Source organism: Cucumis sativus, chromosome 5 (genome assembly GCF_000004075.3).
Source record: "Cucumis sativus cultivar 9930 chromosome 5, Cucumber_9930_V3, whole genome shotgun sequence".
NCBI lineage: Eukaryota > Viridiplantae > Streptophyta > Magnoliopsida > Cucurbitales > Cucurbitaceae > Cucumis > Cucumis sativus.
Window position 1 is genome coordinate 4,479,779 of NC_026659.2, and position 19,221 is coordinate 4,498,999.

Genomic DNA, 19,221 nt, shown 5'->3' on the forward strand with positions numbered 1-19,221 from the left:
GTATCCAATTGCACATGTAAAATCACTTTTTTAGTTTGTTTGAATTTGAAACCCCTTCAACGTTAGAAATCGTCTAAATTTGAAGCCAACAACACTAAATGAGTAAATGATGTATACCTTAAGATGTTTTTAAGACTTCTTTTGGATGTTTAGTATCCGATTCTTGTACGTTGTTTATCACATCTTTAATTCATATAATCTAAATTGCTATATGATATTACATTAAGGACCCACATTATTAATAAATTTCACAAAAATTCTAAATGGACCAGTATATTAAATAAATGTAGAACTCAAATTTATCAAATATGTAAATGGAGGATATAGTTTTGAAAAGAAGTGGGCTCAAATGAGTGTAATACTCATTCCTATTATTTAATTGATTTATAACAAATATCTAAATAAAAAAAATCATGAAATACGATTTTGAAAAAAAGTGGAAAATCTTTTATGCTTTTCTTCTACGAAAATGATCGTCTACTCCTTCCAACGTGGATTACGATTTCTACTTTAAAATTTTAGAGAGTTCAGAGGTGAAAAAGAAGACATTCGACGACTGACAAATACAAAACTTCTCGAACATAATCTAGTTAGAAATTTTGATGTTAGTATTGTAGATATTCAAAACATATGAAACATTTGGTATATTATATATATTTTAGATATTCGATTAAATAGGCAAACAAACGAAAATCTAGTTTTGAATGCGATACATTCTAGAGTTTATTGAGAATTCAACGGTGAAGAAGAACTACATTTTGGTCATCATATCAAAAAATAATAAATACTATACTAGTATTTATTGTATATAATATGAGGTATATAGATACTAAAACACAGAACATAACTATTATAGATTGTGGATATATTCAAGTATAATGTAATAAAATACATTTATAAAGAAAAAATATGTATGTATGATCATGTCGTTTACATGTATATATACCAAATAACATATATAAATTAGGACTTCTTACTGTACATAATTATATATGTCATATTGTATATATAATGTGGTATATGTGTAAGAGCTGCCGATGACAGATGAAATTTTCCAGATTGTTCACGTAATGGAGATGAAAGATTGTTAACGGTTATAATTAATTAACATAAAATTTCATATTTGAAAAAATTATATGTTATACTTCATTGAAACAATATTTTTCAATTTTTTAACATAATAAAGATATAAATTTATATAAGGAAGTTTTGAAAATAATAATGGCACTCAAATATTTGATGACACTCAAATACTTCATTAAAACAACATTTTTAATTTATTACCATAATACATAAACAAATTTATATAACAAAGTTACGAAAATCATAATAAATTGAAAGTACAAGGAAATAATTTAAATATAATTACAAATATAATATATAATTAATATTGATTAAAATGTTAGTATTGTCGAAAAATTATATGAATTTCTAATTAAAAAAATAAATTAAACTTCATGACATTTGTAAAAAATCATAGTCAATTTAGGTCTTTCATCTAAATCTATCTTGTTTATTATATACATAATTGGGTCGACTTGGGTCAGCCCAACCATTATTTGCACAACCCGGGACCTGACTCAAAGAACTTATATGCTTTACTATTTTTAACGTACAGTATAAAGACACACTCATATGCTCTCACATGACTAGTTTTCTTCTCTTAGGATCATGAATTCTAACATATATAGGCTACAAAGCCCCATATTCTGAAGAAAAAAAAAAAAGACAAGTTTGGTATTTTATTCTTTAAAGATTTTGTAAGGTCAAGTTGAGTTATTTGTTACTATAATGACTGACTTATTTATTTTAGTAAAATAGTAACTTCTAGCTCATTTAGAGTTCTATTTTTTCTTTTACCTTTTCCATTCATTTCTCGATAGTGGGATGAGTTTTTTCTTATATTATTTCCTTTTGAGTTATAAAACTCATTAAAGGCAACAAAATCATATTTTGTTCCTCTATCACTACGAATTCTCCTTTATTCTCTTATTAAACTGACTTTCTACTTGAATTACAAACACTTTAAACATGGAGTTCATCACTTTTATTCTTAACCGTAAATAAATGTAAACTCATAATTACAACCATATATCTATAAAAAGGTTATAAAATGCCCTTTATTATTCCTAGTTATCATGTTATATTCCAACACGTAATTAAGAATGAATCAATTCGAAAGGCTTAGTTACCCTAACTTTTATAAATTTATATGAAGTCTTAGTTATCTTAGTTTGACTACAACATGTACATTTATCAAACTCATGCAAAGATAAAATCATGAGAAAAATATAATTTTGACCATAGTTAAGGTTATTAAGTGTGTATAGACTCCAAGTTAAACTTTTAATTTTATCAAGTTAAGTGTATACACATTTAAAATGTTGTAAATTTTAACCATGGAATAATCTTTATTCATTCAAATTTGAACTTAAAACGGAATAAGAGTTTCAATACTCCTTAAAAATCTTTTTGTTCTAGTCAAGTTAATTTACTTTTCTTTTCCTTCCTAATTTAAAAACACACACAAAATAAAAGTTCATATACATCTTTTTGACTCTTTCTACCCATTCTTTTTGACAATTTGCTTGAAAATTTCCCACATTTTCTAAATGTTTATTCGAAGTCTAACAGAAAAGTATTCTTTTTTTTTTAAAAAATTAAATACTTGAAAATGTATTTCAAATACACTCTATCTAGAAATGAAAATCAATGACAATTGAGATATTTATGTAGATAAGAAGAAGATAGATACTTGGCTTTAAACGTGGTCGACACTTCACTTTAAAAGTAGTCGCATACATAGGTGTAGTACATATTTATTTCAATGGTCCATACCCAATATAATAACCATGCAAGAAACTTGCATTTTACATTTGAACATATTTTTCAAAGGCAATTAAAAAAATGATGGGAATATCAAATGGGTATTAACTTAGAAATATTCCCCAACTCCTAAAAAGAAAAGAAAACAAAACATGGGTTCATTCTCATCTTATTCATATATACACATTATTGTTTTGCAATCTTTTCTTTGTGTATTTCATCCCTTAGTCATCGTTTTTTTCTTAATAAAAGAATCTCCTTTATTATATTCCAATAATTTCTAGTAAAGAATTTTACCTCAGGGAAGCATTTTATGTATTGTAACCAATAGTTTGTGATTTACGGAACCATACGAGTGTTGAATAGATCAATAGCTTTTGTGTTGCGAAAGTAAGTTGTGGCACCAACGATGTCTATACTAAATCGTTTTTTGTCGATTATTGCTCCCTATTGTTAGCATAACATCCTAATCCATCATGCCTTCTTTGAAGAATGATTAGAATAAAAAACAATCCCGAAAGAATACTCTAACAACTATTTATAAGAACCTAACCAAAATTACTTTTCAATTTAAGGTTTAAATTAATTGCCGTTTCAGATTTAAATAAATATAGAAATAGTTTCAAAATCTGGGGAATTAAATGCTTTTGTAAATAATTCGGAAAAGAAAAATTGGAAAAAAACAAATTTTATGACAAGTTATTTCAACAATTGACTAGACACTGTTAATAATGTTTACGTAATTTGTGAATTTTATTCTCATGAGATTGATAGTTAATTTTTATCTTATTTTTATTTGCTTTTCTTATGAATTAGTAATAGTAAAATATTTAGGGATCGGGAGTATACTTGATTTATTGAAGATTAGTGTTGTGATAATATGCGTTTAGAAGAAAAGATTAAGATAATGATATATATATTTAATGTATATTCCATAAACAAATTTAATATATTCATTTTAATAAAGTATATTAGGAAGAAATTTCAAAAATCATTTTTTTTCTTTTTTAAAAAAATATTATGGATCTTTAAGATTTGTTGTGGTTAAAAAAGTTTTTCATTTTTTATTAAAATTATTTTTTTACACTTTTTTTATAATCTCTATTAAATTTAATGTTTATTTTCCCATCAAACTTTCAACCTTAAATAAATTTGAAAATTTTAGTTAAATTCTAATTCTAAAAATGATTTTTTTTTGGTAATTTCTCAAATTTTGATTTAATAAGACTAAAAAGTAATAACAAATTATATACACAAATAATGTTAATCTACTAAATTTTAATTTTAAAAGATAAATCCAAAATCTTCATTGGATAATCATTTTGTTATTTTTGAAATTAAGCCATGTTTCTTAACTACAAGAATGAAATTAATAAACAAAATTTTAAAATAATAATAATAATAAGTTTTTAAAATTATCTTCTTCACATTTCAACTTATGTTCATAAGCTAAATTTTTGTAAAAGAAGTCAAAATAAAAAACAAAATGATTATTTAAACGAAAAACTCAAATCTTTTACTTTCTATTTTTTCAAAAGAATAATCTTATAAAATTAATTTTCAAAAGTTTTTTTTTTTAAAATTTTACTGTCCACCCTCTACTATTATTTTAAAATACATTATCCAGTTAAAAAAAACTAAAACTAAAATTTATATTTTAATATTTTTAAGAAGAAAAATTAAATATTTTTTAATATTTTTAGGAATAAAAATAAAATTGTATATTTATATTTGTTGCTATAAATATTTTAATTTATTTTGTTATATTAAAAAAGATATTATTAGAGTTGATTTGTTAAAACAAATAATGGTATGAAATGAATGAAAGAAAGAGAGAAAAAGAGAAAGAAGCTTACAGTTTTTAAAGAGAAAAAAAGAGGAGGCTTGAGAATGACTTATTTTGAGGCGAAACAGTAAAACTGTGAAACTAACATGGACTCGATTCGATAGGTTAGTGTCATATCTTTTTCTTCTTCTTCTTTCTATGAGAGGGAATCCACACATGAGAAAGGATGTGCTATGGCCAAGGAGAAGATGACATTAAACTTTAAAACGTGGGCATATATGGTTCACAATTCAAAGGTCAGTTAGAGGTTGATTTTTTTTTCCTTTTCTTTTTAATTTCAACTTTTAGAAAGGCATGATCAACGTAAATGATTGTGATATCTATCCAAGGGTAACTACAAATAATATATATAACCCAGTAACCCACGTTTTCCTTTAAGCGGTTACACATATTCAAGTTTCTTCTTCTGCAGTTCCCAGATATTCTACGAAAATGGCCCTCGAAGCTGCGGTCAAGGCTGCTGTTGGTGCACCCGATGAGATTGGGGACTGTATGTTCTTCTTTCTCTCCCTCTCGTCTTTTGAAATTTATTTCAGATTTTGTCAATTTTGCAATTGGGGGTTTGTTTTTCTTCTCTTGCAGGCCCTTTCAGTCAGAGGGTTCTCTTAACTTTGGAGGAGAAGAAACTTCCTTACAAATTGCATCTCATCAATCTATCCGACAAACCCAGTTGGTAATATCTCGAAATTTGGCTTATTTGGGTTGCAGCAACAGAAAGAGGATTTTAAGCAAATGGGGTTGTGTCTCGTGTGTTGATTGTTGTTGATTTTGGCAGGTTCTTGAAAGTGAGCCCAGAAGGAAAAGTGCCAGTGGTGAAGTTTGATGACGAATGGGTTCCTGATTCTGATGTCATTGTGGAGACTCTTGAGAAGAAGTATCCAGAGCCTTCTCTGGTTACTCCTCCTCAATTTTCTTCTGTGTAAGCCTTTTTTTCTTCTTTAACCCTTTTTTGATTTGTTCATTTGTTCCATGTCTGAAGATGTTTTAATGTATGAAGTTTATGCCTTCAGTATTGTGTTCGCTGTTTTCTGTGCTTTTATGTTGACTAATGTTTTCAACAGTTCATATTTGGACTTTTTATTTGTTTTGTGATAATTCCTCTGGGGGTAGGGACGATTGTTACCTCGTCTTTGTGTTTGTTTGATGTGTCCATTTTTCTCATGTCTCACTGCCTTCTTGTTTGACCCTTCTTTTAACAGAATGTTTGGTCCCTTCTCTTTGTGTACTTGGTTGTCGTGTGGTGGGGGAGGGGAGAGATACTTACTAGATCACTGGGTGGAGGATATCTCTTTGTGTTTTGTTCCCTCGCTGCATCATTTTTCGTCTCTAAAAAAATCATCATTATCGGTTTTTAGTGTGGTCTGGCAACCCTTTTTTCCTTTTCTTTCGAGTTCCATCATTCTCTTTCCGATAGGGAGACTATGGATGTGGCTGCTCTTCTTTCCTTACTCGAGGGTCACCCTTTTAGACTGGGGAGAAGGGACATTAGATTTTGGAGTCCCCATCCCAAAGGGTTCTCGTGCATGTCTTTCTTTCAATATTTGGTTGATCCTTCCCCCTTAGGTGACTGGCCTTTTTTGGTGTTATGGAAGATTAAGGTTCCTAGAAAGGTAAGGCTCTTTACTTGGCAGGTTCTCCACGATTGTGCTAACATGTTGGATAAGCGCTAGGAAGTTGTCTTCACTTGTCAAGCCTTTTTGTTGTATTCTTTTTCGGAAGGTGGAGGAAGGTCGGGACCATATTCTACAGTGCTGTGACTTCGCGAGCATAGTTTGGGATTCTTTTTTCCAGACACTTGTATACGTCACAGAGACATCAGTGCTATGATCGAGGAGTTTCTCCTCAACTTGCCTTTTGAGGAGAAAGGTTCGGTTTCTTTGGCTTGCAAGCGTCTGTGCAGTTTTATGGGTTTTCTAGGATGAGGGGGACTGTAGAGTTTTTAGGGGTGTGGAGAGGGATCTAGGGAACTTTGGTCCTTGGTTCACTTTCATGTTTCCCTTTGCGTTTCAGTTTCAGTGACTTTTCTTGTAAAGGGAATCTCCATTCTTTCTTGGCCTTAGTTTTTTATATTACCATGTGTTGTTTCATTTAAAAAAAATCAGAATGGTTGGTCTCATCTTGTTGTAGACTTGAATTGAAGTTGAATTTGTCTTGCAATTTGCGAAAACCATGTTTCTTTTTCTTTGTATGGAGCAGACTGACGAGTAGTGGGTTTTTTTAAACTAGAATTTCATTGATAGAAACAACACGTACAGAGGATTCCAAGGATTGAAAAAGAATATGTAAAAAAGTCAAGTGGGAAGTTATGAAGGAAAAGTGTGCCAGAACACCCAACTCCGAAGTGTTTCCATATCCCCATCTAGTCTCTTTGATCCAATTGTTTCTTTCATCGAATTGCTTAAAACAATAGGCCTTCTTTTCAGAGGCAGCAGAATTTTTTTTTAAAATTTTGGAAGGGCATGTTTGTATTACATTAAAACATTAGGTAGGTTCAAAATCATTACATTGCATCCATTATCAAGATGAGCAAATCTTGAAGGACCGATAACACTTCTCACATGAATCACCATGTTTCAGAGTAACATTTAGGGGGTTTGGAAAAAAAATAGTTTATGCACTTTAAAACGCTTTGTAAAAATTTACTTGTAAAGTGTTTTTTGGCTGATGTAGAGGTACCTGTCACCCAAGTTCTTAAGCTTGAATATGGTCAGGTCAACATTCCATTCCCCTAAGTCGTAGGTGCTCACATTTGATTTTGTAAGTGCTTGAATGGGAAGAACTAAGGTGGAAAATGCTTTTATTTATAATTGAAATACTACTGCTAGGAGCACTTATTTTGAAATCACCCATAAACACCTTACGGTTTTGGATGAATAATCAACATCCTGATTCTTTTTCTTTACTGCCTGAATTTCTTATTTCTCTAACTTTTAATCAACAAAGAAAGATTGAATTTATTCTACAATTGACATTTCATGTCATGGAACAAGAATTTACTGCACGATTAGGGCATGATCCCACATTGAGGTTGAACTTATAACGATGCTTGAAATAAACTCATGATCTATGTAAGTGTTTGCTTGAATTTGTACTCTTCTTTAAATTATTTCTCAGTAGTATTTTGATTTCCTAATTCAGTACTCCGAATGTGGCATTTGCAAGGTTCTAATTGTAAAGGCTTTCCTCAACTAAATCACAAACTATGCTTTTGTTCTGAAAAAAACTGTCCTCTCTCTCCTTTGGCTAATAGGGGATCGAAGATATTTAGTGCTTTTACAAAATTCTTGAAAAGCAAGGACCCGAAGGATCATTCGGAGCAGAATTTACTTGAAGAGTTGAAGGCGCTTGATGAGCATCTTAAGGCTCATGTATGTATGTGTAATATGTAGAACAACTATTTTAAAGTGTATCATTTTATCTTCTCTTTAAATGCAATTTTTCATGGTGCCAGGGACCTTATGTTGCTGGAGAGAAGGTAACTGCTGTTGATTTGAGTCTGGCACCGAAGTTGTACCATGTTGATGTTGCTCTTGGCCATTTTAAGAAGTGGTGTATCCCCAAAGACTTGGCCTGTTTAATCTCCTACAAAGAGGTACAATGTTGTTGCACAAACGAGCTATAAAACTTCCGACTTTTAATTCAATTAAATCATTTAAGCCAGTATCAGATTTGTATTGGTTATTAGTTTTGTTTGTTCACTCTCTGCCTAGGCTTTGCTAGCTTCTTAGATTGCCTGCAGTTTGAAACCTATTAAGATGGTTGGTTTCTGCTCTCCTGAACTCAAAACTGCTGTAATGGGGTTTGTGTTCAATTGATGGAGGATCATAGGATAAACTTGTTCTTCAATTTAAGGTTGTTTTGCACAAATCAAATCTAAGTGATATTTTCAAATATAGGGAAAAAGTCCATTATTTACAAATATAGAAAAATGTTGTTGATGGATAAACAACATAACCAGTAGACATCCATCTATGTGTCCATTGTTGTCTATCATTGATCAATGATATTTCGGTAAAAATATTTGAAGAAGTTTTGCAATTTAAAACAAAATTATCCTAAAGTGGGATGTGAGTTCAGCTAGTTACTTCATGATTATCGGGATCGCTATTTGTTCAATCCTTGTGGGTGGGTGGGGGGGGGGGGGGGATCTGAAGAACTAACTCAGTAGCGAAAAAGAATGGAATAGACGCATTATCTGATAAACTTTTGGTGGTGGGATTTCTGGATTTTGCAGTTGCTTTTCGCTCGAGAATCATTCGTGAAGACGAAAGCTACCCCAGAACATGTAATTGCTGGATGGGAGCCCAAGGTGAATCCTGCATGAATACAGGGACGCATTCACCCTAAGTTATGAAATAATTGGAGGGGTTTAATCCTTGAGAATTTGGCTGGTGGTGCTTTGCTTGCTATCTTCCCTATGTTTCAATAAATATTGTATTTTTCTTATCTGGTGCTCTTAACGGAACAGTGTAACATCTTTATGCCTAATCTTTTAAGTCTGCCTTCTGTTTTAGTAAAGGCTGTGAGAGCTTTGGTTATATGAAGCTAAAAACAAAACTAACTCCATTAAATCTTATAACATAACCTCGAATAGTTCAAACATACAGTGAAGTTTCAACTACAAAATATTATAACCCTCATCTCATCATAATTTGCAAGAATGATCCCTATTTTATTCCATTTTTTATGTATTTAAAAACAAAATCTAACTATCTAAACCACCTTACTTAAAAGTTACTAGATAGAATATCATCTTAATATTAATACTATTTAGGTTAATCACCAAAAGAATTATAACAAACGAAAATGATCTCTCCATTTTGATTTTCTTTTTCGTTAGAAAAACTTTCTATGGACATGAAGATCCAAAATGAGTTCACAACCCCAACAAATACAACTTCAAATACAAGATATGTAAACAAGGTAAAGCAGACACTATGGTTTTAGTAGGATCTCATTTTATTTTCATGAATGACTTAATGTGTTAGGAGTTTTCATAAAGAACAGACCCATGTCAAAATGGTAAACCAGAAGTTGCATCCTTAAAAATAAATTCTAACCTAGATTAAAATAAACTGATTAAATAATTGTTTATGGTACCAAGAAAGTAACAATTTCAATTTCATCATTCACTTTAAAATTCTTTTTTAACATGAATCTTTCACGCATCTAAATAGATAATACATTTTCCTTTTAAATAAATATCCGAGAGTTAGAAGTGATCGGTAGACACAGTTAGATATCTAGTAATATGTATGATTAATTAGATTTATGATCCGAATAACATTTTCTATCAAATATGATTTTATTCCTATTGAGTTTCTATTTCCATTATTCCTCAAGTTAATTGTTTGTAACTAGTTATTCAAATTTTATTTGAAAGCTCACAAAAATGTTGAATTTAAACTCTCTAAAGGATCACACTCGATGTCCCTAGAAAAAAAAGTTCATGATTTAGATGGCAAGAAAGCTACTTGTCCCCCTGCATTATTTTGCTTCATTTATATTTTCTTTTATTGTCACATGAACATCAATACCTATTCAAGACAAATGTCGAGTCAAGCCCTATTTGCATTTCAATTCAACATTAATATTGGACGATTGGAGAAGAGTCTTAAGTCACAATCTCAATTACCCAACAAATTTTTTTCCATAATTAAAAAAAAACCATATGATTATATATGTATATTATTATAAAATAGTCGCTAATCTTCAACGTCTAAAGTCTAATCATTATTTGCCATGTGGCCTTACGAATACCCCAAAATACATAACCACTCTTATCTTTTAACAAATACAACAATAACTTTGTCGAAAAGATGTATTGGTACACCATGTAAGAAAAATAAAATTTTAAAAGATTCACATATTATATTTTTTTCAAAAAATTATTATTATGTGATTGAAAATAATAATAATAATAATAAGCTACATAAACTAAAATTGAGTAAAAAGATGACAATGTTAATTCAAACTAATAATAATATATTATTTTGATTGTATCTATATGTGGAAGTGTTTAAAATGGAAAGAAAATAATGTATATAACTATTGTTATTATTTGGATAAATTGTGTTATTCTAATATTTGTGTATATATATTTTTAATATTGTGTGTACATGCAGAGAGAAAAAGAATGAAAAAGTCATAATCACTAGTTAATTTGGTGCATGCATGTGTATATAGCTAGGTAGATCAAATATTTTAGCTAACTAGTCATCACTATGTTTAGACATCATCCTTTGGATTAACTTCCTTGTCTCTTCTTCAGCCAATATTCTATCATTTCTTCCCTTACATTCTGAATAAGCTTCAAAGAATTCCCTATTTTCTTTCTCCAACTCCTTCCACACTGTAACAACAGATTAAAACAATCACCTATAAGATCAAAGAATCTACATCTATATATATATGTGTGTGTGTGTGTATACAATTTGTCTGCAGTAGTACTGGTGATCTAGGTTGTGATGAAAATGATGAGGAGTGGAAGAAGAGAGGAGAAAAAATGTGAACGTACGAACCAGTAGATGTGATGATGGGGCTGATGTTAGCATGTTTGGAGAGAGCTTCAATACACTCATCTTTATTCATATGGAAGATCAAGCACTTTTCGATCAAGTGTTGTACCTATATATAAGGGAAAGGGAATGAATATATAAAGAAGATAGACATTTATAGTAATTAATATGAAAGAGAAAGTGAAAACGTTACCATATGAATGTAAGCAGCAGAAGAATCAGCCATTAAAATTGTCTGTATTGTTATTATATAACACAATCTAAGGCAGGAAGGTATATTTAAAAGAAATAGATTGTATGATATGTATGATATATATATAAAATAACAAATAGATTTGGAAGTGAAAAGGGGTTTGAGAACTTTACAGCGACGGGTGGCGATGGAAAGAGGAAGGCGTTGAGTTATAAGGAAATGGTGGTGGGGTCAGCCAGTAGGAGAGTACCACGTGGGCAATGGGTGATTATTGGTGGAGAGGAGATTGAAGAGGATTCCTGAATGACCAATCATTTGTCTCCTTTTGGGAACTGGGGGAGTGATCCTCCTTACCACGTGATTCGTGGGACCTATTGGACGTTAATTTCTTCGTATCTAACAAAAATACCTCTCCCAAGTCTCGCCCCGGCCCAATCGGCCGCCATTGTAACAACCGCCGCTCTTTCTCTAATGTCGGTTTTCTTTGCTTACTCGTAAACCCAAGTTACGTGCCCATAATACATAAATATACTAAAGCCTCTTTCCATGAAAATTAGATTCATGGTATATAGACTTGTTAATCCACACTAATACGCATTCGATATACTACTATTAATATCTACTTTGTTAGAAAGAAGTGATAGACATGTGATATATACTTAATATCCTTCTAACTTAATACACTTGATGTCATTCTAATTAGCATTTGATACACACTTGTATTCTAAATATTTGAATTTATGATAAAAGATTTTGAATTTTTGCATAAAAGAATTAGGGGAAGAAAAATACATATATTTATTATAAGAGTATATACCACAAACACTTGTTATATAATCCAAACTAAAGTAATCTACACCATAAACACAAACTATTATAATCTAACTATGGATTGATCAAAAGATCCTTTCAATTGGCTAGAATCCGTTACTTGAACGAAACTAGTTGAAAGATACAAGAGTAAAACAACCAACCTATTGATATTGGAAGAGCCAAATAATCTATAATTATAATAACTCACTTCTTACCTCAAACGCTTCCTAAAAGTTAAGGTGTTCAATGTTTTTTACTCTAAAGTTGATAAAGATTAACTTATTTATAAAAATGTAACTTTGTTTTATTTACCCAAATGTCATTAGGTATATTTGCTTAATTGACATTAAATTGAAAATCTTTATAAGCGTTTGGAACGTGAAGTGAGTTATTATAATATTTGGTTATTATAGTCTATGAGTTATAATATTATAATATTTTGTGGGTTATTATAGTCTGTGTTTGAGGTGTAGATTATTATAGTTTGAGTTACTATAATCTATGGTTGGAGAAGTGAAGAATAGTGAAATTGAGAAGTGGAGAATAATGACTTATAGGAGAGATGAGGGTAAGGAATAATGAAAGAGGGGAGTGAAGAATGGTAGAGAATAGTAAAAAAAGTGAGTGAGGAACAGGAGAAATAAGGGGGGAAAAAAGTAGAATAATCATAATCCTAAGATTATATGATAATCTTTTGGGTAAATATAGAGTGAGCTAAAATAGGTCACTCCACTTCTTCATAATCTGAAGTTCAAACAACCCATAATATTTTGTCATTTTCAACATTTATGTATATAAATATGTGTAACAGGTGTATCAATTATGTATTAGGTGTATATCCGAAATGCATCAAGTGTACGTATTACTTGGGTTAAGACTTATTTTTTGTCATCATATATATATATATATATATATATATAACTTGACTAATAAAATGTTTATACTAATACGTTGAATGTTATTCATTTATCCATCTTTAATTTGTATTTCTTGTCCATTTATTTTCATTATTATTTTTAGAAAGACTATATAAACACAAATACATGTATATGTTACTAAAGTGAGCATAGCTTAAAGGTCATGGACACAACATCTCAAATACGAGAGAGAGAGAAAGATTTGACTAACTTAATATGAAATTTTATTTTATCTCGTTTCATTTAAGAGGTTTAAGGTTAAAATTTCATATCGTTTCACTTAAGAGGTTTAAGGTTTCTAATTTTAACGAACATTTTTTCCTTTTCTCGCTCTAACCTTCAAAGTTCAAACCTCTACTATCCTCGTTCTCTCGACTTCCATTGCATTTCAACAGTCGATCACCAGTAATCGCTTTGTTGGTGGGTCGTGCTACGATCCCTTTTTTCTCTTTTCTTTTCTTGTTCTACGTACGTGAAACAAACAAACAAATAAGAAGATACGATAAATATTCCATATCCAAAATGAAGAAAATTTCCTTATTGTTTCATATTTGAATTAGTGATGTAGATATGAATGTCGGTAACTGTAAATTGAAATTGACGTAAGAAAAGCATGCGAAAATTAAAATCACATTTATGCTTAATCATTGCATTTTTTATTTTTGAAACTATACTTATTTTTTTCCTCATCTTACGTACTTAGTTTTCACTTTAAAAAAAGACCTTTCAATACTTTATTTTTTTAAAAAAGAGTTAAAAGTACTTTGTCTTAGTTTCTTTAAATAATGTAAATTGATTTATAAAAACATTTGTTAAGAAGTTGATATATAAAACTTTAAAAAGTAAATTAATAATGTAAAATGTAGTGTTTAATGAATTATGAAACCATTTTTTTTTATTTTTTAATAGAAAATAAAAATATGAAAAGTGTAGGAATTTTATTATTTCTTAGGTAAAAGACAAAACGAACTTTTTTTCAAACAAATACATTTTCTAACCTTATATATAATTATTAGTTTAGAGTTGAAATTGAGATTTTGAAATAGTAGTTCTTGTATCGGTATACAATGTATGTTGAAAAGATATTATTTTATGGAAAGAAAAAAATCTTTCTTGTTATACCAATGATTATTTTGAATTTTTAATCACACGAGAACAATTAAAAATTTTAAAATAATCTTTGCCGTGATAAAAAATCATATTTGATATATCCATCTCAATTTTATAATAAAGTAAGAATGAGATTAAGTCTGTATTATCAACTTATAAAATGAATATAACTCAAATTGATATGAATAGATTTAAATTTTTTATCGAACATCCAACAATCTTTTTAATTATTTACGAAAGAATTATCAAAAATAATAAATTTGACAAAATATTTACAAGTTATAGCAAAATTTTAAATTTTATCGATAATAAATATTTGATAGTCACCGATATCCTTCTATCAGTGACATTGATAGAGAGTGATAGAAGTCTATCGGATTCTATCATTCAAAAAATTTGTTATAGTGTTTAAATATTTTAATTTATTTTACTATTTATAAGCATGTAATAATTTATAAATCATTTTGATTTTTTTTTTCATTTTTAATTATATCCAACCTATTGGACTTAAATGTTATATTATTCTATTGTTTTGTTACAATATATATATTTTTTTCTAAACTTTTCATGTGTAATCTTGCTTTTAAGAGAATGTATTTTTTTTCAAAGGTTTTTTCTTTTTCTTTCTAATTTAAAAACAAGTTGAGTTAATTATCAAACAGCTTTATTTTTTAAAAAATTAATGTTTAAAATAAAAAATAACAAATAAGTGAGTTACTAAAATACCCTTAGTTGTTTTAAAATGCCCCACATTTATTCTTTTAAGTTTTGAGTTTGATTTGAATGTTATAGTGTAAGTTTAATTTTACCACTAAAATTTCAATTTTGTTTTGATTTTGTTCCTAGATTTTAAGATTTATATTTTGAACATCAAATCTTCACTAAATACTTGTATTTTTGTCTTTAATATTAATACATGTCCACAAATTTTATTTCTATTTTATAAAATAAGTAGGGTTGTTTTGAAATAAAGCAAAACAAACCAAAATATAACAAAATTTTAAATCCTATCACATAAATCCATCAATATCTATATAATTGTTAGAACGTTTATAAATATTTTTCAATAAATTGAGTTTTAAATTTTTTATCACAGTAAATAATTAAATGGAATTTTGTTTCTTTTACTTCATAATTAACTGACCCCGAGTATAAAAAATGATTTAAAAATTTTAAAATGAGAAATTATAAAAGAAAAAATAGAAGATTTAACAAATAAATATTGTGTTTGAGTTGTTTTGTTTAAATTTAGAGAGTAAAATGAAAAATATAAATTGGCATGTTTATAATTAAAATAGGAAGAGGGAAATAGTGACAAAATATGAAAAGTTAGTATCAAAGAAATGGTTGCGTATGAAACTTCAACATATCCCCACTCGCCACTCACTCCATTCCCCTTCTCAAATTTCCTTTCCAATCACACACTTCGGACCACTTTTGAAAGTTCTCTTTTGATTTTGACCCCTATCATCCCTTACTTCTTTACTTCTTTACTTCTTTACTTCTTTTCTTGGCTTTGCATTCCCCTCCTCCCATCCCCCATGCCTTCATTATTTTTTTTTATGTACAAACCACGTCAAAAAATGTCTATTTTGACGGTCTTTGTTCATTAAGTTACCATTAAGATATGAAATTTTGATGTTTTTTTTTTGTTGGGCAATGTCCACCAAGATATCAATTTTCTTGATGGACCTTGTTCATTGTCCATCAAGAAAATTCTAAACTCGTTGAGAAATTTAAAACAAATATATTGATTTTTTCTCGATGATGGTTATTGCAAATCAATAAAATTTATCCTTTGATGGATCCCGTTTATCAAAAAAACCTAACTGACTTTATAGGCATTGTCAGTCAACTAATATATTATCATTGATGTTTATTATCTACCGATAAATAATTTTCTTGACATTTGTGGACCATCAACAAAACTAAGGAAACTTTGCTCATCAAGAATATCAATTGGTTTTAAATGCTTCAAATTCATAATCTTCGTTACCTTTCTTTTATTGTTTTCAAATCAATAATTACAGTGGCTGGTTATTAGTTTAAAGACATAGCTTTATATTTAAACATAAAAAATAAGAATTCATATTCATGTCCGAAAGCTCGGAAATTATGAAAATAATCAAAATGTTGACTTTTTACTTTGAAAAGTCAAATTTTGACCAGATTTATATTCAAATGTGATTTGAATTTAGAGAAAATGAATGCGGATTCATACTCGAGAGGCTGAAATTATTCAAGACAGGCAAAACAGTAAAAAGTCAAAGTTTGACTTTGATTTTAACTTTAACTTGAATGGTCAAAAGACCATATTGCCCTTGAATTAAAGTTAGCAAGAGTAAGTGGATCGTAGGTGTTTAACAATTGGAAAGGTTTTACATGCATTTTACATTTTAATACTTTATAAAATGTTCTGAATTTTCTAATTTCCAAAAAAAATTATAATTTTTTAATTATTCTAGTTAATTCTTCACAAAAGTCTTCATCTCTCCCTCATAGAAATCTGTTCTTTCCTCTAATTTTCATTACTTTTTCTTCTTTCAAGCCTACACTTATCGGGTTCCACTGCTCGATTGATATGAATCTAGCGGGTCAATACTACTTATAATGATCCTAGGTTCATGTTCATGAGAAGATTACATAGATTGGGTAGCATCGAAGGTACGTTTTCTATCAACCCTAATTTTATTTAATTAGGATAAGACATGTTAATTATTTCTAAATGGTTTCGATACAGTTAGAGTAAAATTTGATCTTTAATCCTAGTTATGTTGCGCATATCTATCGTTTTTCATCATCATTTCTGATTTTTATCATTTTATTTACTTGTTAATCTTCTTAAATAATTGATCTAATACTTCCTTAGATGTTTGTTCATATAATTGATAATTTTCTGAAAGAACCAACCTTTGTACTTGATAATTTTCTTAGATATGATCTTCCTTTAGGTTCGACAGTAATCGACCTTAGACTCGTTGATTAGTTTGTTTAGTTTTGATTGGTCTTTTTAACTTTAATCAGCTTAGACATATCATTGTCTTATTGATCATCTGGTGTAGATTACACCATTAATTAAATTTCAAATCAGTTCATTAACTAAAATGTACTCTCTTTTTTTAAAAAATTTCAAGTTAATTAAATATTCCATTCAATAATTCAGTTAGCTAGAAAAGGTTCAAATTAAAAATAATTATTGAATCCCCCATACCATTATTAAAGTACTTCGTGTTGAATCAAGAGTCTTCTTTTCTTTTCTTTTCTTTTCTTTTGAAAACTTGATTATTATTCTAGAGTTTCATAATGTTTAATAATCAAATTTTTAATCATAGTGAGTCACAAGTTTGCATGAACAAAATCAAGAAATTAAATATGGTATAATTTAGAGAGATCCCACACTTGAAATTCATAAATAATTTTCCAATGAAGAAAAATTATTGAATGTGAATGCTTTTAATTATTTACACACAAAATTCGAGAAATAGTAAAAAAATTCAAAATTAAATGTTCCAAATATATATAATAAACTTTGATAAATGTTTGGGTTGTAGGTTGTAGGTTGTAGGTTTTGTTTATGAATTTTGCTCCCATTTTAGATTTTACAGTTTTACTACAATTTTTTATTTCCAAATTTAATTAGAAGCAAGATTGTTTTCTTAGAACATTATTAGATCTCATATACAAGGAGAAAGAGAAGAAGAAACCATGGATGAAGTTAGAACTAACAAATTTGAGCTATATTTCAAACTAATTTTAGTAATTAAAGAGTTTCCACACTTACAATAATAGATACAAAATTGAATATAATATTCATATAAATCTATTAATACCAATTAGTTAAACTTCTAATATAACCTTAATTTAAATACTTTTTATTTGAGAAAATTACAGTAATAATTGAGATTTGGTTTAGGTTATTTTTGAGTTCTTGAATTCTAATACTCAACAATTTTAGCTTTGATGAGGATTGCTTTTGGAAGTATCTTTCCATCTTCTTCCTTCTTCCTTCTTCCATTCCTATTGGACGGACGCCACCTACAACACCAATAACTTTTTTCTTTCTTTTTCTCATCTTACGTACACTCATTTTCTTCCCTTCTCTTCTGTCATATTATATGATATTAATTAAACCCATCAGCTTAACTTATTGAATTCAACTGATGAATATTTAAGACAACACACAGTATATATTGAAGCAGATTAGTTCAGGAGTAAGTTCTTTATTCAAACGTAAACTTTTGGGAAAAATATATAACCAACGAAGTATAAGGGTCTTACCTTCCATTCAATCAAAACCAATGATGATTTTCCTATAACTTGTTTGAGATCAAGAAAAGGGGAAGAAGATTTGTCGACAACAAAATGAACAACTCCAACTTGTCTTTTAACTTAATGGACCCAATATGAGACCAAATATGTAAATCTAATTTCTCGTTTCCATTATTGTAATTTACTAAAATACCCCCTTCTACCAAACGACATGATATTTTATAAATATTTTTGATTGAAATGAAACTTCACGATATTTTTGTCAACATCGATATTTCAAATTTTAGACGGTGTATAAGCATATCACCATCCATGGAGAAAAGGGTCCTTCCCTACAACGTGACATTCTCATTAGAGTCATTGGGACACATTTTCCTTCCTTTCATTTCTTTGGGGGCAGGTGTTTTGTCCATTTGTTTTCAAGTAAGGTCATAAAATATGACAACATTGTATTACATTCAAAAACATTAATTGTTGATCTTATTGGACTTTTTGTTTTTGGTAGAAAAAGTGAATCTAAGTTTCTACCCCACACACCAACAATTCATGTGGTTCATACTAATTGATAACCCTAAAATAATTGTACTGTATAAACAATGTCATCAAATCAATGATAAAGATAACTTCGTTTTTGAATTTGCAAACAATTGTTTAGATCCCCACAAGAGAGCTTTTCGTTTTGGCAAAATGGATTGTCACAAATCTTTTCAATCGTTCCTTCTCCAAATG

General features: G+C 29.1%; 2 protein-coding genes across 2 annotated transcripts; one reads left to right on the top strand and one right to left on the bottom strand.

The window, feature by feature from the left end:
* The first annotated feature begins 4,954 nt into the window (after positions 1-4,954).
* On the top strand, positions 4,955-9,210 carry LOC101203666 (glutathione S-transferase DHAR2). Its single transcript, XM_011656635.2, has 6 exons — positions 4,955-5,162; positions 5,255-5,345; positions 5,448-5,591; positions 7,923-8,040; positions 8,124-8,264; positions 8,907-9,210. Exons 1-6 carry the CDS (start codon positions 5,105-5,107, stop codon positions 8,994-8,996), a joined length of 642 nt encoding a protein of 213 aa, XP_011654937.1. The 5' UTR covers positions 4,955-5,104; the 3' UTR covers positions 8,997-9,210.
* A 1,597-nt stretch (positions 9,211-10,807) lies between these two features.
* LOC101203417 lies at positions 10,808-11,573 on the bottom strand. The gene is made up of 3 exons (XM_004147658.3): positions 11,384-11,573; positions 11,194-11,299; positions 10,808-11,024 (listed from the first exon to the last, which is right to left on the bottom strand). The coding sequence occupies exons 1-3, from the start codon at positions 11,414-11,416 to the stop codon at positions 10,885-10,887; spliced, it is 279 nt and encodes a 92-aa protein (XP_004147706.1). The 5' UTR covers positions 11,417-11,573; the 3' UTR covers positions 10,808-10,884.
* Positions 11,574-19,221: the final 7,648 nt, after the last annotated feature.